This window comes from Asparagus officinalis, chromosome 5 (genome assembly GCF_001876935.1).
Source record: "Asparagus officinalis chromosome 5, Aspof.V1, whole genome shotgun sequence".
Classification (NCBI taxonomy): Eukaryota; Viridiplantae; Streptophyta; class Magnoliopsida; order Asparagales; family Asparagaceae; genus Asparagus; species Asparagus officinalis.
Window position 1 is genome coordinate 115,590,322 of NC_033798.1, and position 18,519 is coordinate 115,608,840.

At 36.8% G+C, this 18,519-nt stretch overlaps 2 protein-coding genes and 1 long non-coding RNA gene across 3 annotated transcripts in view; all 3 read right to left on the reverse strand.

The window, feature by feature from the left end:
* On the reverse strand, nt 2,476–10,276 carry LOC109840821 (far upstream element-binding protein 1-like). Its single transcript, XM_020409601.1, has 7 exons — nt 9,934–10,276; nt 8,877–8,983; nt 8,564–8,749; nt 8,364–8,459; nt 8,198–8,269; nt 6,477–6,596; nt 2,476–3,658 (listed from the first exon to the last, which is right to left on the reverse strand). Exons 1-7 carry the CDS (start codon nt 10,154–10,156, stop codon nt 3,239–3,241), a joined length of 1,224 nt encoding a protein of 407 aa, XP_020265190.1. The 5' UTR covers nt 10,157–10,276; the 3' UTR covers nt 2,476–3,238.
* LOC109840822 lies at nt 5,044–6,013 on the reverse strand. Its single transcript, XR_002247064.1, has 2 exons — nt 5,302–6,013; nt 5,044–5,100 (listed from the first exon to the last, which is right to left on the reverse strand). It is a non-coding gene; the product is annotated as an uncharacterized LOC109840822 (long non-coding RNA).
* Nucleotides 13,513–18,519, reverse strand: part of LOC109840823 (NADH dehydrogenase [ubiquinone] iron-sulfur protein 7, mitochondrial) — a 12,825-nt gene continuing 7,818 nt past the window's right edge. Inside the window, 1 exon segment of the mRNA XM_020409602.1 lies at nt 13,513–14,043. Within this exon segment, the coding sequence (XP_020265191.1) occupies nt 13,809–14,043 (235 nt within the window). The 3' untranslated portion in view covers nt 13,513–13,808.

The following is an 18,519-nucleotide window of genomic DNA, read 5'->3' on the forward strand; positions in this document are numbered from 1 at the left end:
ATTAACATTAGAAGTTGAACATAAATAGTCATTTATGAAAGAGCAATATCATTTTTATATGTTCGCTCTACTTCTAACATCGGCATCAATCGTTAGCATTAGATAGGTAGCAATTAATTGAGGTTAATTTATTTTCAAATTTAATAAGCTCTTGTTTCTTTAAGCATAGTATTTTCTTTTGCAATGACATCGAAATTTGTGTACTAGCCTTCTCATATCGGATTTTAAAAATAACATCGCTTGCTTGTAAATCAATTAAAATCTTTACGCCAATTGGATAAAGGCATGCAATAATTTTTTGGGAAGCACAAGCAAGTCATCCACGATAGATAAATTATGTATGGATTCGAACTCGCAAACCTCACTTAGGCCTATCGCCTAGTGCGCGTGTGCAATGACGCATCCTTTTGAACTGAACCTGGATCCCAAAGCCTTAGTCGGGATCGCCTCCAAGTCCGCTTGATGTGCTCAATAAGTTTCTATAAGGTGTAAGCACTTATCAAATGAATAAACTTGCTTAGACAAAAGATGAATCAAATGGCATTATGTAAGAAGTGTCCACAAGAGGCTCTGTTCATAATAACTAATCTTTTATCATTTTTATTCACATTGGATTTACTCCAATGTGGGCATAATATAAGCTAAATCAAGGACTTCCATTAAACTTGTATTTTAGATTGAAACAACATATTTTGAATCCTAAAACAGCCATTGAGCGATAAGGGATAAAAACAGTTGAATTTATGCAGCAATATGAATCATAGCTAAACAAGATGCATCATCATATCCATAATTTTATAAAAATATGCCAAGGCAAGATCAAATACATAAAATAAGATTAGCAAGAAAAGATAACTTGGATCTTTAACTCAAGCGTGAGGACTGGTTAAATCAAAGAGCTACCAATCTCTATACCAATTGTTAGATCCAAGAGGGGTGATTTAGGGTCTGTATGATAATCTAATCGTTTTTACAAGTAAAACTAATTCAGAATATTATTCTTACAAGATAGTATAGACAATGGTGATATGAGCAAGAATAGCAATGATGAACAAAGAAAAATATTCCTAGCCAATTGAATATACTACGAATATATCACGAATTACAACTTAACACAAAGGTGAAATTAAACATAAACATAAACAAGATGATAGGTGAATTAAACAATACAGCACACAAGGTATTGATCACGGATTCGGACCTTCCGCCTACGTCTCCGCTCCCCACTCCGGGGAGAAATCCAATTTCACACCGGTTTTCTAGGCTGAATAAGCGTTTACACTGCACAGATGTCGTTTTCAACATTCACGATCAACGTTCAGACCACTCACAATGTCGGTTTTCAACCGGCTCAGGCGAATCAATCGTTCACTCCTCACACCCGCGGTTGGTTTTAGCTCACCGAAAACTTTAAACACAACAGTTAACAACAAATATCTTCTCGTACAATAGATGAGAACTCGAATTAAAAGCTCACACTCAATTGTTACACTCTCACCAACCTAAATATAACGTAATATGGAAATACAATAAGCTCAAGTGGCCAGGGTTGTAACAATGACAGTGAAATAAATATCCAAAAACTAAATGCAAGATAAAACTAGCTTTAATAAGGATGATAATCAAATAAATAGATATAACTGCTGAAATGGCTAGTTTAGAAAACTTTCTCAATAGATCAAGAGTAGCAGGAGAAAGGATTGGAGCGACTCAACACCAATGACGTTGATCCTCTCAATCTGTGAAATTGATATCATTAAACAAGCTTTGAAATTTGCCTAGTGGGACCCTGGTTTGTTTTCAAATCCCCACTTCGATGCACATCGGATTTCACATGCGGATGTTGAAATCCAATAAACTTTTTGGTTAGTTTTGGGTTCTAAACAATTTTATATAATATTATAATATATAATTTATAGTATTCCAAATCCCAAAATATTGATGAAACAAACAAAATATTACAAGTTTTAGCATTCCAAATCCCAAAATATTGTTGAAGCAAACACAACCCCCCTTATGGATTTCAAATCCTAAAAGCCACATCATTTATGGATTTCAAATCCCATTTTGAAATCCCAAAAAAAAAATCAAAACAAACACCACCTAAAGGTACGCAATAATTGGGAGAATAAATAGATCCAGAATGACTCCCCTACAACCCCCTTATGGATTTCAAATCCTAAAAGCCACATCATTTATGGATTTCAAATCCCATTTTGAAATCCCAAAAAAAAAATCAAAACAAACACCACCTAAAGGTACGCAATAATTGGGAGAATAAATAGATCCAGAATGACTCCCCTCAAAACACGACTGTGAATGTAATTTAGGTGAAGAAAAGAACAGAATAAATAGTTTATAAAACCTCAACCCTCCAACATTCTGAGTTTCTGATACCCCAAAAAAGTGACGGAAAAAATATCAATAGATTTAAAAATCAATCTGATATAAGAATTCAAACTTAAAACTGATATATAAAGTGCAATCAAAAGTATTCAGCCTTTCAGAAACAATATATCAAATACACAGAAAGATACTAATACATTGTCAATCCTTTCAACATTACATAACACACAAAGAAGATTCAAAAGCTGACGAACGATAACACTATCTAAGCTACAACCTAACATATCAAAGGCGAACTTACCGATAAAAAAAACTTGCACTGAATCTAACTCTTTGGAGAAGCCTTGTTCACTGACCCAGAGCCGCCCGCTGGAGCTGTCTACCACCCTCACTACCTCAAGCCGGGGCTGAGCAATACCACCCACTGCATAAGAATGCACCATAAGACTTGTTGTGCATAACCAGCCGAACCCATAATGGGACCTGCTGGTATGTTTGCCCGTAGCTTGCTTGCGCTGGTGCAGGATAACCAGCTTGACTGGAGGGCGGTTGCCCATAAACAGGCAGAGTTGCTGGTGGCTTCTGGCCTTGAGGAGACTGTCCATAACCAGGTTGAGCATATCCCTGCTGAGAAATTGGGGGCACGCCATACCCTGATTGAGAAGTTACCTGAGAGGGATAGCTCGGTGGATTACTACTTGGTGGTTGACTTCCATACCCTTGTTGGGTTGGAGAAGGTTGTACAGGAGCAGCAGGCTGAGGAGGAGTCGATCCATCTTTAGCAGGATTCGCTGTATTTCCGGCATAAGCCGGAGCAGATCCATAAGATTGTTCATACCCAGCTTGGGTGTTAGATGTTGGCTGGGAGTATCCACTCTGAGTTGCTTGAGCATTATAACCAGCAGCAGCATAGTTGTCCTGTCCATAACTTTGCTGCTGTCCAGATTGATAGTAAGAAGCACCACCATAAGTTTGCTGACTGTAATTGTAGGCTGGATATCGAGGTGCCGATGTGGAGAGGCGGCGGCAGCGGGCTGCTGCTGCTTAGTTGCTTGTAGTAATCATAACCAGTTCCAGGATTAGTTTGTTGAGTTCCTTGTGTGGAACTTTGATCCCAACCAGAAGAATATCCAGCATATGCGGTAGCAGGTTGAGGTGGGTAGCCTCCATATGGAGGTTGTGAATACTGAGGGTAGGCTCCAGGTTGTTGCATGTAGTTATATCCTGGTTGCTGCAATTGAGGTTGTCCAGGCGGACCCCAGCTTGGAGGTTGAGGAGGGCGGTAGCTTTGCTGGGGATTCCTCAAACGAACCTATACAGAAAATGTTGGTATACGAACTTATAATATTTCCATACATAATGGAGAAGGGAACATAATTTACATAAACAGAAAAGGTAAAGAAGCATTTAACAGAAATAAAATTCAATGTAAAATCAGGTTCCAGGCTTTGAAATGCAAGTTTCACAACAAAGAAAACACGCACGTACCACAATGGGGAACTGTTTCAAGCTACATCAGCGGGATGCCAATCCTCTCCCAGTATAATAAAACTAATTAGGGATGACGAACACTACAGACGCATTTATAATGGAACCATCTATTGCCAATGAAAGGGGAGCTAAATAATTTGTAGTAATGCATTGCAATATATCCGAATACTTTGCATTTAATCGGGGTGTGTGTTTTACTATATACAGAAAGACCATGAAATCACGAAGCATTTGCTATTAATCAAATGGAATGACAGCTGCTTCATTATTGAAGGGAAACACACGTACCATAATTATGGAGGGAACTGTTTCCGGCTACATCAGTGGATGCCGATCCTCTCCTAATTCAAAATTAATTGGAACAATGCCAAGCTAGACATGTAATATATTTTGCCAAAGAAAGGACAAGAGAATAATTTGAATTATATGGACAACAGCACAAAATTTGCCAAACTTCATCTCTCCCTAGTAATAAGATGATATAACGTTTGTATATGCCTTCTAAGCAGCGAAATTTGAGGTATCTCAATCAAAATATCAAATAATTACTGTAGGAGTGGAGGTTCAAGACCATACCCGTATCAAGCCATGAAAGACAACCAACTGCTTGCCTACAGACCTGCAATGTGTTGGGACCACCAACACAAACTAATCCTACAATAGCCCTCAATAACAATAAGCTCAAATATTCATAACATTATCAGCATTTATTCCTCATTATCATCAAATATATGATCAAAATAATCAGCTCTAGCCTATGACTTTGTAATTGGATATGTGCATAAGAATCCCAGTAACACAACCTACAAACCACAAACTTTAATAAAGTGATTCTCAAAGGAGAGAAGGAACTGAGAACTATTACATTGACAGATACTTCCAATAATATAATTGTTTAAAGGATACAGTTTCAAGATTCAAATTTCTGCCATGATTAATACAAATATTAGCTGGAACAGCACTAATTACATATTATGAGAAAGAATCAAGCATCAAAATATTTAATATCACATGTGCTCATGACAAGATGAGATACTGCGTCAAAAGAACTAAATTACAAAACCTTAAAAAAATTGTAAAGTCAATATGTATATGTTCTCATGATAATGTCACATACTTTTCTTTTCCTACGAATATATGATTAAAGAAAAAAACCCTATATAAAGTAAACGAATTTGGTCAGATCTGCAAGAAATCCGTATTTTCGACTCAATTGCTATTGGAACATGGCCAAGCAAGAAAGATGATCACTCTTTAGCAGACCTGGAATACCATATCAACTCTCGATGCTAGACCAGATGCTTGAAAGTTACTTATTCAGAGGGCTATATGGTATCTCATACCAAACATCTATCTAGATATTGTTCAAAGCTACCAACTTAAATACAAAAATAAATCCGTATTTTTGACTCGATTGCTATTGGAACATGGCCAAGCAAGAGAGATGATCACTCTTTAGCAGACCCGGAATACCATATAAAAGCTATCTAGATTTTGTTCAAAGCTAGCAACTTAAATATAAAAATTAACCACTCTTAGCATAAATTGAAAACAAGGTGCAGAAAGTAAAATTATTACAATTTCGATCACCTGGACCCCACAACACCTAGGAAGGACAACAGACACTTTACGGAGAAAAAAACCCTAGCAAAATAACAAGATGCAACACTGTAAAGCCCAAATCTGGGCTAGCAAATATTATTGATAGCAGTTAGTGACTATGACAGAAGACAGCTATCCCTAAAAAAAGTAAAATCATAGTGTGGCAATGGGTTGATAGTGATTATACCTGCCAGGATATAGGATTATCATTATAAGACACATTAGTTTAGGATTCCATAAAAAGTAGCAAACCTCCAAATCCTTGCGGTGAAGCTTCATATCTTCTAAAAGATCATTGGGTTGAAGTAAAGATACAGGATACCACTGCAATGAACTAACTATTTCCCAAAGTTCCAACCATTGAAATTGAAAATTTAGTCAAATGTCCAACAGGATAAATAGATAATACCAATTCCTGTGTTACAAAGTGATGAATGTGGCAGACTAAATATGACAATGTCATTAAAGCAAGTTCCCATTCAAAACTAACAGTTTAGATAGCCAGAAACAAACTGGCGAACCTCCAAACATGAATATTCTTATCACATATTGTAATCCACAGAACCAATAATTATCATATATATAAATAATTTTAATATATATATATATATATATATATATATAATATATATAGTATATATATATATTATATATATATATGAGGAAAACGGGAGGTGAGCTGCCAGCGGTAGCGAAATTTCCTTACGCTGCAAAGTGCTATGACATGTGGAGCCCCCCACTAGTCACATCGGCTGGCGGCTCACATGTCATACATGTGCAGCGTAGGAAATTTTCCTACGCCTGCCAGCCTCACCTCCCGTTCTCTCTCTCTCTCTTCTCTCCCATATATATATATATATATGATATAAATATATATATATATATATATATATGATATATATATATATATATATATATATTATATATAATTAGTAATATATATATATATATATATATATTATAAACACATAACATCATTGTGAAAAACAAGACATTAATATAAGAATGGAAAATAAGGGCCTAGGGAGAACCCATACCTCACCGCTCACAATCTCATTGACTAGTTTTTTCGCAGCTTCTATTTGTTCACTGGTACCTTCTATATGCACCGTTCTTTCAGTGGATGTATCACCAGGAGGCAGGTGCAAAGGTATAACCTGAAACGAATAGCAATGGAGTCAAAACACAAGTATCATAAAACTAAAGCAGAAATGCTAAGACAATGGCAAATACCCAAAACAAAGTACAAAAACATAAACACACATATGCACGAGCGCACATACACACACACACACACACACACACATATATATAAATATAAACACACACACACACACACATATATATATATGCGTGTGTGTATAGAGAGAGAGAGAGAGAAAAAATGGGTATGCTTGGTACCAAACACAAGTTTTTGTGCTTGGTAGTGAGGTGACATATTCCCCTCCACTCATTGAAATCGGGGCCCACATTCACATGGGTTGGGGAGTGGTTGGGAATTGGAATGAGTGGATGGGAATATGACACCTCACTACCAAGCACAAAATTTGTGCTTGAGCATACCCATTTTTCTCATATATATACGTTTGGCGCGCGCGCACACACACACACACATGCATGTATACACACACACACACACACACACACACACACACACACACACACACATACATACATACATACATAGATAGATATGTGTGTGTCTATACATATATGTATGTGTCATACATATATATGCACGCGCGCGCGTGTCTATATACACACACACACACACGCACACACACACATACATATATATTCATATACTCAAGAATAAGCAAAAAAAATAAAAACCTTGTGCAGTTGCCAGTGAGCAAATAATCAAAATAAATTTTAAACAAAGAACATAAAAACATTTGAAATGGCTTTCCATGGGAGGAAAGGACCAGTATGATGAGGAACATAACACAAGCATTCAGAGAAAGGAAGCAAAGAATACAACAATGTATAAAGAATGTATTAGAAAATGGAATAACCCGCTTTATTGAAAAAACATTTGAGTAAGAAACACCATTAGTTACTTCTCAAAAGGAAGCTAGCAATTTAGTTATAACGAAAATTATGACAAGCTGAGAAAAAAGGTCAAACACATTCCTTACAGCAAACCATGAACACTACTGAAGCAAATAAATTCAATAACTACCTTGGATAAAACATAGAAGTAATTTATGCCAGAAGCTTAAATACGAAATCTGATGATTAGAATAACGCAAAACACACTGCAAGATATAAATTGTTACTAAACATTGTCCTTCAGAAACAAAGGGGCGTCCATTGACAGAAAGTAGCATATATATGAAAAAGAAATAAAGGTCAGAGTCAAAATAAAAGAGTGAAGAGGAAAAGTAAGAAGCATTCCACGTGTTTATGTGACTTTATATAAAAGAAATTAAAAGAACAAAAACAGCAGAGCATTAAACCTAGTACATATCAGTCTTAGTCAAATTTAATACACCGGGCAACTTGAATTAGTACAGTCTCAACTTTTCTATCACACATTAAACAAAACATCACAAGAACTCTTGATTAAGATGAAGATTAGATAACCAAATTGCGATATTGAATTATAAGCTGCAGTTAAGGGATCGTATACACAGACATAATAATTAGAGAAATAAGACACATCATCAAATGCATGAAATATTGCCATGAGATGAAGCCAAATGCAGGAAGTAGTAAACCAAGCATTTATAAAAAATTTCAAAAGAAAAAACACAACCTGGACACGAGCTCCCGAGTTAGCTTGCATGCTTTTAATTGTCTCACCACCTTTACCAATTATAAGACCAACCTAAGAGAAGCAAGCAAGCATGCAATTTACTTAAATGAGATAGAAACATAAGTTTATAAATCTAAGCATAGGCATGTATATCCTGCTATTATGCCTTGTTATTAGGAACTTTCATGGAGAAATGTTCAGCGCCAGGTTGATCTCCGCCAAATTTACGACCAGAAACAATTCCAGAACTCCCAGCATCAGCCTACACCAGATGTCATGTTAACAGAAAGTGCAAAAAGCAATCAAAACGAAACTATAAACAAGCTATCAGCAACTAGGGAGCTAAAGTAATCACACAACGCATACCTCTGCAAGAACTTCATTAATTAACTGCTCTGCCCTGCTTATCTGTTCAGGTGTGCCAGTGATTTCTACAGGTCTAGTCTGCGAATTAGGATCAGCATCCATGTCTCTAGTCACTTGAATTTTGGCCCCAGATTGTTGCTGGAGAGTCTTAATTGTCTCACCAGCTTTACCAATGATAACTCCAACCTGAAAAAAAAGAGAGGAACAGGCAGAAGATAACTGATTAAAATAAGAGAGAAAACAAAAAAAACCGACAGTCTCAATGCAATGATGCATATTTGCCGATGAGAATGTATAACACAAAGCTCAGCACCCTTCCATTTGGAATGTCAATCTTCTTGCTATTGCCATAGCCATACGAAGAAAACGATGCAGGTTGAGCGAGGGAAGACATTTGACTGAAAGGCTTCTGCATATGATCTGAATAAGAGAAATGATAGAGTTAAATCAAATAACAGAAGTAGTAAATTTTCCAAAAATTTGGAAATATTCATATAATAGAACCAAAAATGTTATCCTTGTTTAAGAAGAAAGCAATATAAGATAAAATAACATGAATCCAAATAAAAAATTAGATCTTGCACTGTGATATAATGAATGTCAGAGTAGACCACTAACGCATCACGCAAAAGGGTGATCAAATGCTAGAAACAGAACAGAAGTAACAATCAAAAAGTGACAAATCGAGAACACTTTGCGATCGACATCTATATACAATCCAACTTTATTCATGGTACCCTGATTGCTAAAAAGACAAGAAAGCAAATTGTAAGAAACAATATTTAGAAATCAAAATCTCCCTGCTAAACAGAGGAATCCCTGTGAAGGAGACCATTCAAAGGAGAAATATAACTACCATTCCTTTTGTTAAAGGTGTGGGAGAATTAAAACTATATTACCAGGGAAGAACAAATAAAATACTACAGACACAATTAAACTCCATCAACTAACATCAATAGCAGTATCATTCTCAACAACAACGGCAGTAGATCAGAAATATAACTTCTACACAATAATTCTAGTTAGATAACTAGATGAAATGGTACTTCTCCAGCTGAAAACCCTAATCATAAGAGGCTAACCCCACAAACCCAAGCGTAGACATTGAAAAATCCGTAGGCAATGAGATCGGTAATTTTTAACACGAGATCGTCAAAACAAGATCCCAAGCAACCAAATCCCGTCACGAGTCAAATAACCCGTGAAGATACACGCAACACGGAACCAAGTCATCAGCAACAGTAGATCCAACCCCTAATCGGCGAAATCGGACACTATGCCCTTAAAGATCAAATTTTCGCCTAATCTAACACAATCAGAAATCATAGCCAACACTGGAAACCTACTAGACGAGAAAAATAATCACAAACCGTCGGCAGCGGCGCCGTTGTCGGCCCTGGGTCGCTTGGCCTCGGATTCGCTGAAGAGTTTTGCGGCGATCTCCTGGGCTTTGAGCTTGGCCAGCTGGATCCCATCGAGAGGGGGAGGGACGCTGTTGTATGAAGGCGGAGGAGGAGGAGGAGGAGGAGAGGGGTCGTCGAACTTCCGCTTGTTGTCGGGTCGAGAAGAAGAGAACTGGGACTCGTCCGCCATTGGAGGGTACGGAGTTTCTGTGATTGGGGATTCTAGGGTTTGAGATTTTGGAGAATAGTCGAATAGATTGGGGAGAGGGGCGCCGGGGGGAAAGGGAAACCCTAGAATTGGAGGCGAATCCAACTAGGGAGAGAATATATGATGGACAAATTTTCAAAACCAACCCATTTAGAAATTTATTATTGTCAAAAAACGACCCTATTTAAACAAATTTGCAAAAACCGACCTGGTTTCAGCCTCTGCGCTGAAACCAGGTCGGCTTTTAAAAAAAAATTCGAAACTTCACGGGAGTTGAACTCCCGTGAAGCTTACCAGCTTTTAATTAAGCTGCTAAACTTCACGGGAATTCAACTCCTGTGAAGTTTCACAATTCAAAAAATTTATTTTTGAACTAAGAAACTTCACGGGAGTTGAACTCTCGTGAAGTTTAGTAGATTAATTAAAAGCTTCTAAACTTCACGGGAGTTCAACTCCCGTGAAGTTTCAAAAAAAAAAATTCAAAAACCGACCTGGTTTCAGCGCTGACGCTGAAACCAGGTTGGTTTTTGCAAATATCCTAGAAACGGGTTGTTTTTTGCGAATAAAAACTCAAATGGGTTGGTTTTGAAAATTTGTCCAATATATGATGATGTCGGCTATCGATGAGGTCGTTTACGCCTTTACGGTTTACGATTTGATTTACCGGATGCTGCGTGTTTGACCTAATTAAGCCCGAGATAAATTGATGGGCTAGCCGAAGCGATGAAAATGGACCAAAGCGCTTTAACATTAAAAAGCGGCTCAATTGTACTTCAATATCCTATTGTTTCCCTTACTTCTCACTTGTATACCTTGCTTGGTTTTTGGCAGCATTTATATATTCTACAATTTTTAAATTTTACATTTATATTTCCTATATTTTCATAATTTGTACTTACGTGTCATCAGTTATGCAAGCGCGAGAATTTCCCTCTAAAAACTCTCATGCAACACTCATATGCTATTTTAGAGCTTTCATTAACCCTTTACTTTTGTTAAACTTATTGTTAAAACTATTGCAATTGTATTTCGAACATACTCTAATTCTATTTTAACAATAAGTTTTGGCTCTGTCTAATACTTTAACAAATATTAAGACCTAAAAAGTATTCTAAGATTAGTATATGGGTGTCGCATGAGAATTTGCGTAACTGGGACATTTAAGTGCAATTCTCTTTCTTTTTCCCCTTTTTATTTATTTATTTATGAAAAATAATGGAACCTCCCGAAAGAGGCTCTGGCTACCTTCATTCAAAATTTAGGCTGATTACAAAATGTCAACCACACACTCTAAAAGTGTGATCACATAGTCAAGAGATTCTACTCATTATAAAGCAACACCACAACATCAACAAACTAAAACCACATTCTACTAGTGGGAAACTATATACAATAAAATTTTAAAAACTTTAAGATATTTAAATGCATATTTTTTTGTCGATGTTAAATAATCAAACATCTAAATATATGAGGGTGAGGTTGATTAGGAGCTGGTCACTTCTCTGAATATCTTGTTTTGAGTTGAGTAGCTTTCAGTCTGCACAAATAGCAACACGTGACAGGACGAGGCTTAGTTCCCCCGTTGTATTTCCGACGATCAAGTCAACTAGTGAACTTGAGTGAGAAAATGAAGAACTACATAAGTTCTTTAGTATAGTGCAGTATAATTAGCAGATATTACTTGGAAAAATAGCCTGAAAATGGCTTAGAAATTGCTAGGAAAAAGAATCTTTTCAGAAAAATATCTTCTCTATGTTGAGAATAGTACTTCTATTTGTGGTGGTGCTGAAAGGGTAGACCGTCATTTCGGCCGAACACAGGATAACAGTAAATAAGTATGGACTGGTGGCTGCGTCAGCACCTACTTTACACGTGCTGGTCGGCGAGTGAATGAGAGATCACCTCAGCATTAAATGAGAAGTGATTGGAGATACAGCGATGCTGACGTGGTCTGATGAGTCATTAAGATGATTGGGGCTAGAGGTATGATGTGTCTGTCAAGCATTTAATGTGACGCCAACATGCTGTCAGTGGGAGAGGCTCGAGGCTGGAGTCGTCTTTTAGCTTGGCTGAGAAGCAACGCCTTTCGAGTCGACCTTGCGAGGCGTCGAATAATTGGTCGAGTGGGCTCGTAGCGAGTCGTCTTCGACAAGAGGACCAACAAGTACCGTCATTCGAGTTGATCTAAGGAGATGTCGACTCGGCGTATCGGCTAAGTTGAGATTCTTGGTTGTTTTGACCGTCAATCTGGTTTGAGTGGTGCATGTAGGGGGGACACATGTCCGTTGCTGAAAAAGGGTCGTACTTTAATGACCGAAAGCACCATAACATTTTTAAATTTTAGGGTGTATAAGTGCGAAGTTGTGAAAATAAGGTATTTAAGTGCAATTAGGCCTATGAGTATAAAGAAACCAAAAGGTTCGCACTTCCCACAAAGGAAAAGTAAACTTTTCGAAAAGAGAGTAAGAATATTAAAAATCGACTCTGTTAGAATACGAATCATGATGATTTTCTAATCGCCTCCGCTGTCTTCGAGTAGGAGGCTTTATGAGATAACACGGGATTAATATGCCATACACTTTAACTTCTTTGAATGCGAGGCTTTATGTGATTATAATGGATTATATATCATACAATTTAACTTAAATTTTACATCCCTTACAAATTATTAAGCTCTTTTCCACACAGTTCCTAAGTCCTCGGCCAACTCCTATGGCTAAATTCGACGAGTGGCACTAGGAGCACACCCCCAACCATAACTCTAACCACATCCCCCTCTCTTTTCCCCCCTCTTTTGCTACAGTACACCGGGCCTCACATAGAATTTTAAAAATTTAAAAGCTCATGCGGGGCCTGATGTACTGTAGCAAGAGAGAGAATGGGCGTGGTTAGAGTTGTAATTGAGAGTGTGCCTCTACCACTTTCCTAATTCAACGAGCATAACCTATAGATTTTAGGTCCTTTTCACTCAGTTCCCTGTAGCACCATAAGTTGCTAGATTTCATAGAATACATAAATAAATGCTTTGAACTCCGCAGAGAACAGAAAATAGAACTTGATAAGCGAAATCCTTCTCATTCCCACAAACAGATAATTTTTCAACGCGTGTCACCAAAAATGGTGTAAATAGAAGGATAGCTCTCTCAAATCATTGCAAAAAACCTAGAAACACAGGTCATAGCAACAAATTCTACTACAGAGCATCCGGGCCCAGCGCAGTTTTGCGCTTTTTCTTAATTACAAACCTAGTTACCATACATGACACTATGCCTAAGCTAAAACAAAATGCCTTCAAACTCAGTCAGATGAGCGCACAGAACTGAAAACGCATGAAGCCGGACATACAAAATAAATATTCATAATTGAAAATCCTTGTCATTTTCACATACAGATTCTTCTTGTTAACAGGAAATCAATACCCCCACAAAGGGTGCAAACTAAAAGCAGCAAGCTGGAATACACCAAACAGTACTACCTCCAATAGTATAACAGAAAGGGGAATCGCTCTCCCAAATCATTCCAAACAACTCAGTAACATGCGATATGTTGAGCACTTGCTCTTTATTGCAACACAACGCAAAACACAGCAGAGATACGGTAAAAAGTCCAATGTACCTTTCCCCCCCCTCTCCCTTCACTTGGTCCACCAATGTAGGAAGTCCTTCCTCCTGTTGATCTTCTTCTGCAGCTGCAAAATGCCGTAGAGAAGAGCCTCAGCAGTAGGAGGGCATCCGGGCACGTAGATGTCAACCGGAACAATTCGGTCACAGCCACGAACAACAGAGTACGAGTAGTGATAATAGCCACCACCATTTGCACAGCTTCCCATGGAGATAACCCAGCGTGGCTCAGGCATCTGGTCATAAACCCTGCATATCAAGTGAAGTGGTCATAAACACTGCCAAAATGAGCTTAATCACCTTTGTAACTCAAGGTCAATGAAAAACAGATTGAACACCAGGATGTCACCCTCCAAATCTTGGAGATAAAAAGATAAAGAAAAATGAGGGTGATATATGCATTATAGGACGAATCAAACAAAATATTTTCATAAATATTTTCATGGAACATTAAAGACTTAAAAGTTGAAGATTCTGCCTGCTAGCCAATTCTCATCTATGACATAGAAGGAAATTATTAATATTAACTCGTAAGTTTCCAATTAGATGTCTGAAGTCATATTTTTTGAACTTTCAAATAAATAAACAAGGTTTCACAGCAACAGAAAGTTGGAAACTCATTTATGCCCATGAGATGGTCTGTATTGAATAGCATCAAACGACATCATAATTTACAGTGAGTGTTGTGTTCCAATTGGCAATTAAGAGAGAGACAACTTAAGAGATTGGGTAAATCACTTGAGCTATGAAACCAAGTATAATTGCGACCCCTTTTGTATTAGAGAGTTTCTGTGGAAAGTTGTCGAAAAGGAATTAATAATAAACTATTTCTTTGTGTTCACTTTCTCTACTTTCTCTACTAAACAAGTGGCATTGGAGCATGCTCCCAGGGACCGCCTCTTCTGCAACAATGACCCTCTCAGTATTCGTGAAAGCAAAAGTTTGTGCACAGTCTAGAACTGTGAAGTTGATTGGTCAAGAACCAGGCCTTCGTGGGAACGTTAAGCAACTACCACATCATGATGGCAGATCTAGCAACACTACTACTACACTCAGGAAGCTCAAAGACAACGTCTATATCTATTAAGAGACTCGTGTGACATCTTATGTGCAAGGTCAGGATCTCTGGACGGTTATCGGGATTATCGAAATCTCAACACCTCACATAACAGGCAATGCACTACGAAAGTGAAACATCAAGGCCTCAAAGCTATGTACGTGCTCAAGATTGTGGTAGAGAAGATCATGTAGAGTATATTTGAGATGCCAAAAGCTCTGAGGGAGGCATGGGTAATGGTAATTATAGGTACAAACTCTACACTACTTTCGCACTACAAGACAAGAAAGTTGGATCCTTAGAGACTCATAATTTCTAACAGCAATTTGGGACAAAGGCAACACATTTTGTGTCTTGTAGTACAAAAATAGTATAGAGTATGTAATATAGTTAGCATTCCCCTTTAAATTTTAGAGAATTTGAATGGAAAATGAATGGGAGGAGAGACAGAATAGTATTTTATTCTTTCTTCACCTTCTCATTCATAAATGTCTGCTTCTATGGGAACTAAAGAAAACATAGGGAATGACCCGTCAGATGTCACCTAAACTTTTGTTTTGCTCTCTAGCATTTAAACAAGATGAATAAATAAAAGAACTGAGAAAGTACTTTCTCCTTCTATCGACTTCCATATATATTCAGTTGCTTATCAGACCCTAGAGGAAAGTGATCACATGTAGTCAATCCCTCTCCACTACTCTTCCAATTACATTCTATGTTCCCTCCCTCTTCATTGTTTGTAGCCATAGAGGCCTTACCATGAAATGAACACTATTATCCATGACACACAATAGATCCAGAGGAAATGGAAGATCAATCAGCACACTTAAGGACGAAATTATCTCTAAACACAAAATCAAAACCCTACAACCTATACTACCCCTAAGTCCTAAACAAAATAATAATAATAATAATATCTCTCACCCATTATTCGAGTGATCGCAAAACATACATCTTCAATAATAGATTTAATTGAAATATTTTCAGTTCTTCAACAATTGACTTCCCCCCACCCTTCAACTACCAGCAATTGAAAACACGCGTGCACACATGGAGAGAGTGTGTTAGTTTCTTTCTTTCTCACCTTTTTCTCCCCCAGTCACCTTTTCCTCTCTTTTTAAGTTTTTATTTATCCTTCATTGAATTTCCTATGTAACTTCAAGGACGTAATATTTGCATGAGGAAGTCTAATTCTTGCTAATAATTTGGAACTCTCCTTTTTTTTTACTTTAAACTTATCTCCAACCCGTGGGAGCTAAATTAGCATATTCAGAACTAGTGAAATATAGGAAAGTCATTCCAATCACAATCATAATATTAAGTCTCAAAGAACGAAGCATAGATAAAGCGTACTAAGCAACAATAGTACTACTCCAGAACCATCCATATGTCAGAACTATAGTGTCAAGTTAAATTTTCCAAAAGGTCATAGGATTCAGTAAGTTCAATTTCTATAGCAACTTTGAATCAATCAACGAGCTTCAACATTTGCAAAACTAAATGGTTCAAAAAAAGTTAAGACTCTAAACAGCATAAACAACAGAGCAATGATTCTAAAACATTTTGGTCCAATAAAGTGACCAGAACGGCGGCAAAATATTGATCAGTAACTAGTAATGACTAAAAAGTTGAAATTTATCGGCTTAATCTTCCCACCACCATTCCAGCACAACAGACAGAAAAGGCAGGAGAAAGAATACAAATAATTATAATCTAACATAACCTTTGACTTGGAAGCTATTAGAGCATAGCATTCGACTTGCTTGGATTAACCCATCCTTTAACTTTTGTAACATAAAAACTACAATGCCTTATCTAGTGTTACATTGCTTTAATTACCTACTGCCAATGCAATATGTTTTGCTCGATGCAATTTTTTTCTTCTTCTTTTGAACATAGATATTGGTTCTATTATTAAGGATCTTGACTTTTACAATCAATAAACAGACAACCCTAGGGAAATGTTTGTGCAAGGGTCTCCATGAAACTTACGAATGTCTATTGGTTTGCAAATATCAAGAATAATACATAGTTTACAGTTTATGAGACGGGTTTTGAGAACTTAGAAAAAACAAGAGTTAGAAGAAAAAAAAAAGAATGATACCACCTTCACTTATTCCTATGCAATTGAAAATACACCATATTGAACAAGAAATTGCATAGTAATAAATGAAGGTGTAGGAAAGTATGGAAAAAAGAGAATTTTGAAATACATCTAAGATGGCGTGTGTTTTTCAACCAAACTTACAAAGAGGATAATGTGAACTGAAGGGGAGAACAGAGTTGACACGAGAAATATCAATAAATGAATAGTCTGTGCGATGTATAGAAGAGGTAACAGATGCTTTATTAACAACAAATGAAGAAATAGCATAAGTGAGAAAGGAATACATCACGGTAAAATAATCATTTTTACTAAAAATGAGGAAGAAATAGCATAACAAGTGAGAAAGGAATACATCATGGTAAAATAATCATTTTTACTAAAAATGAGAAGAGTGATAGATGAAGGCATGAAGCTAATTGCAAGAATTTCAACACTCGTGCAATGAGATCCATCAAGGAAATTTAGATGTGGCTGATCACTGTAATTAGCAGCTTATCAGCAGTCAAAGAGGAGGACAAATGAACAAATGTAAAGCATCCCTCATTATCATTATCTAAGATTTTTCCATAAAAACTGGGTCACTCTCAAAAGACAAATCTAATAAAATTTTATAAACAGCCCAAAACATCATGTTAATATCAATTCCAAATTCCTAGCAGGGGTGTGGGAGGATAATAGTTGCTAAGAAAATCATTTAACAGCTGAAACTCCAGCATTATTGTTTATGTAGCTATAATTCAAACAGCAAAGAATTATTTGTCAGAAGTTCTTCTTTAGATTATAAGAACTAACAAGCCTAGGACGCAGAAAATGATGATTTGCTATAAAGAACTAGGTTCCCACCTTAAGTCATAGGAAAAGCATCTCCATCAATCAGATAGCATAAATTAATGATTTTACCACACACATTTCTCAAAAACAAACAAACTTTTCACATCCAATTACCAAATTAACAATAAGAACACAATGGATGCAAAAATTAGACTTCCAAATTTGTTAGTATGAAGTGCAAATAGTAGTAGATCTAGGGGATCGAAGCCTGAGACAGAACTGACATGAAGCAGCTAAGGATTTTCTTAAAACTTTAATTCTCTTAAGCAGGTAACAAAAACAATTTGCTGACAAAATTCTTATGCAAATTGTTCCAAAATAAAGAATTTATCATCTACTAGTCTACTACTATCAAGACTGTGTTTGGCTCTCTTGAATGGAGATAAACACTGTCCTACCACCAGCACTGGAAATTTTGAGATCGTAGGAGAACTAACACAAAGCACATAAGCTAAATCTCACTCATAATCAACACAAATCAAACTTACTCAACAAAAGGTAAATTGCTCAAATAAAAACACAATATTTACCAACAAAAGAGGGAAAAGCTTGAGATTCCAAACACAAGGATCATCTTATTCATCAAATGTATTGACGTGCAATGTAAACTTCTTCAGTTACTATCACCTTCTTCCAAAATATTTACCAATATGCATATCGTTTTACTATGGTCAACTTAAGGTATATGATAGAAAACAACGGTAACCAAGAATTGAACTAATACAACTAA

Bases quoted from the DNA above. Each gene is read 5' to 3' on its own strand.
- LOC109840821 (XM_020409601.1), bottom strand. From the start codon at position 10,156: ATGGCGGACGAGTCCCAGTTCTCTTCTTCTCGACCCGACAACAAGCGG. The intron at 8,984-9,933 runs GTTTGTGATTAT...TCTCTTATTCAG, and splicing joins CAACGGCGCCGCTGCCGACG to ATCATATGCAGAAGCCTTTC. The intron at 8,270-8,363 runs GCATAATAGCAG...TGCTTCTCTTAG, and splicing joins TGAAAGTTCCTAATAACAAG to GTTGGTCTTATAATTGGTAA.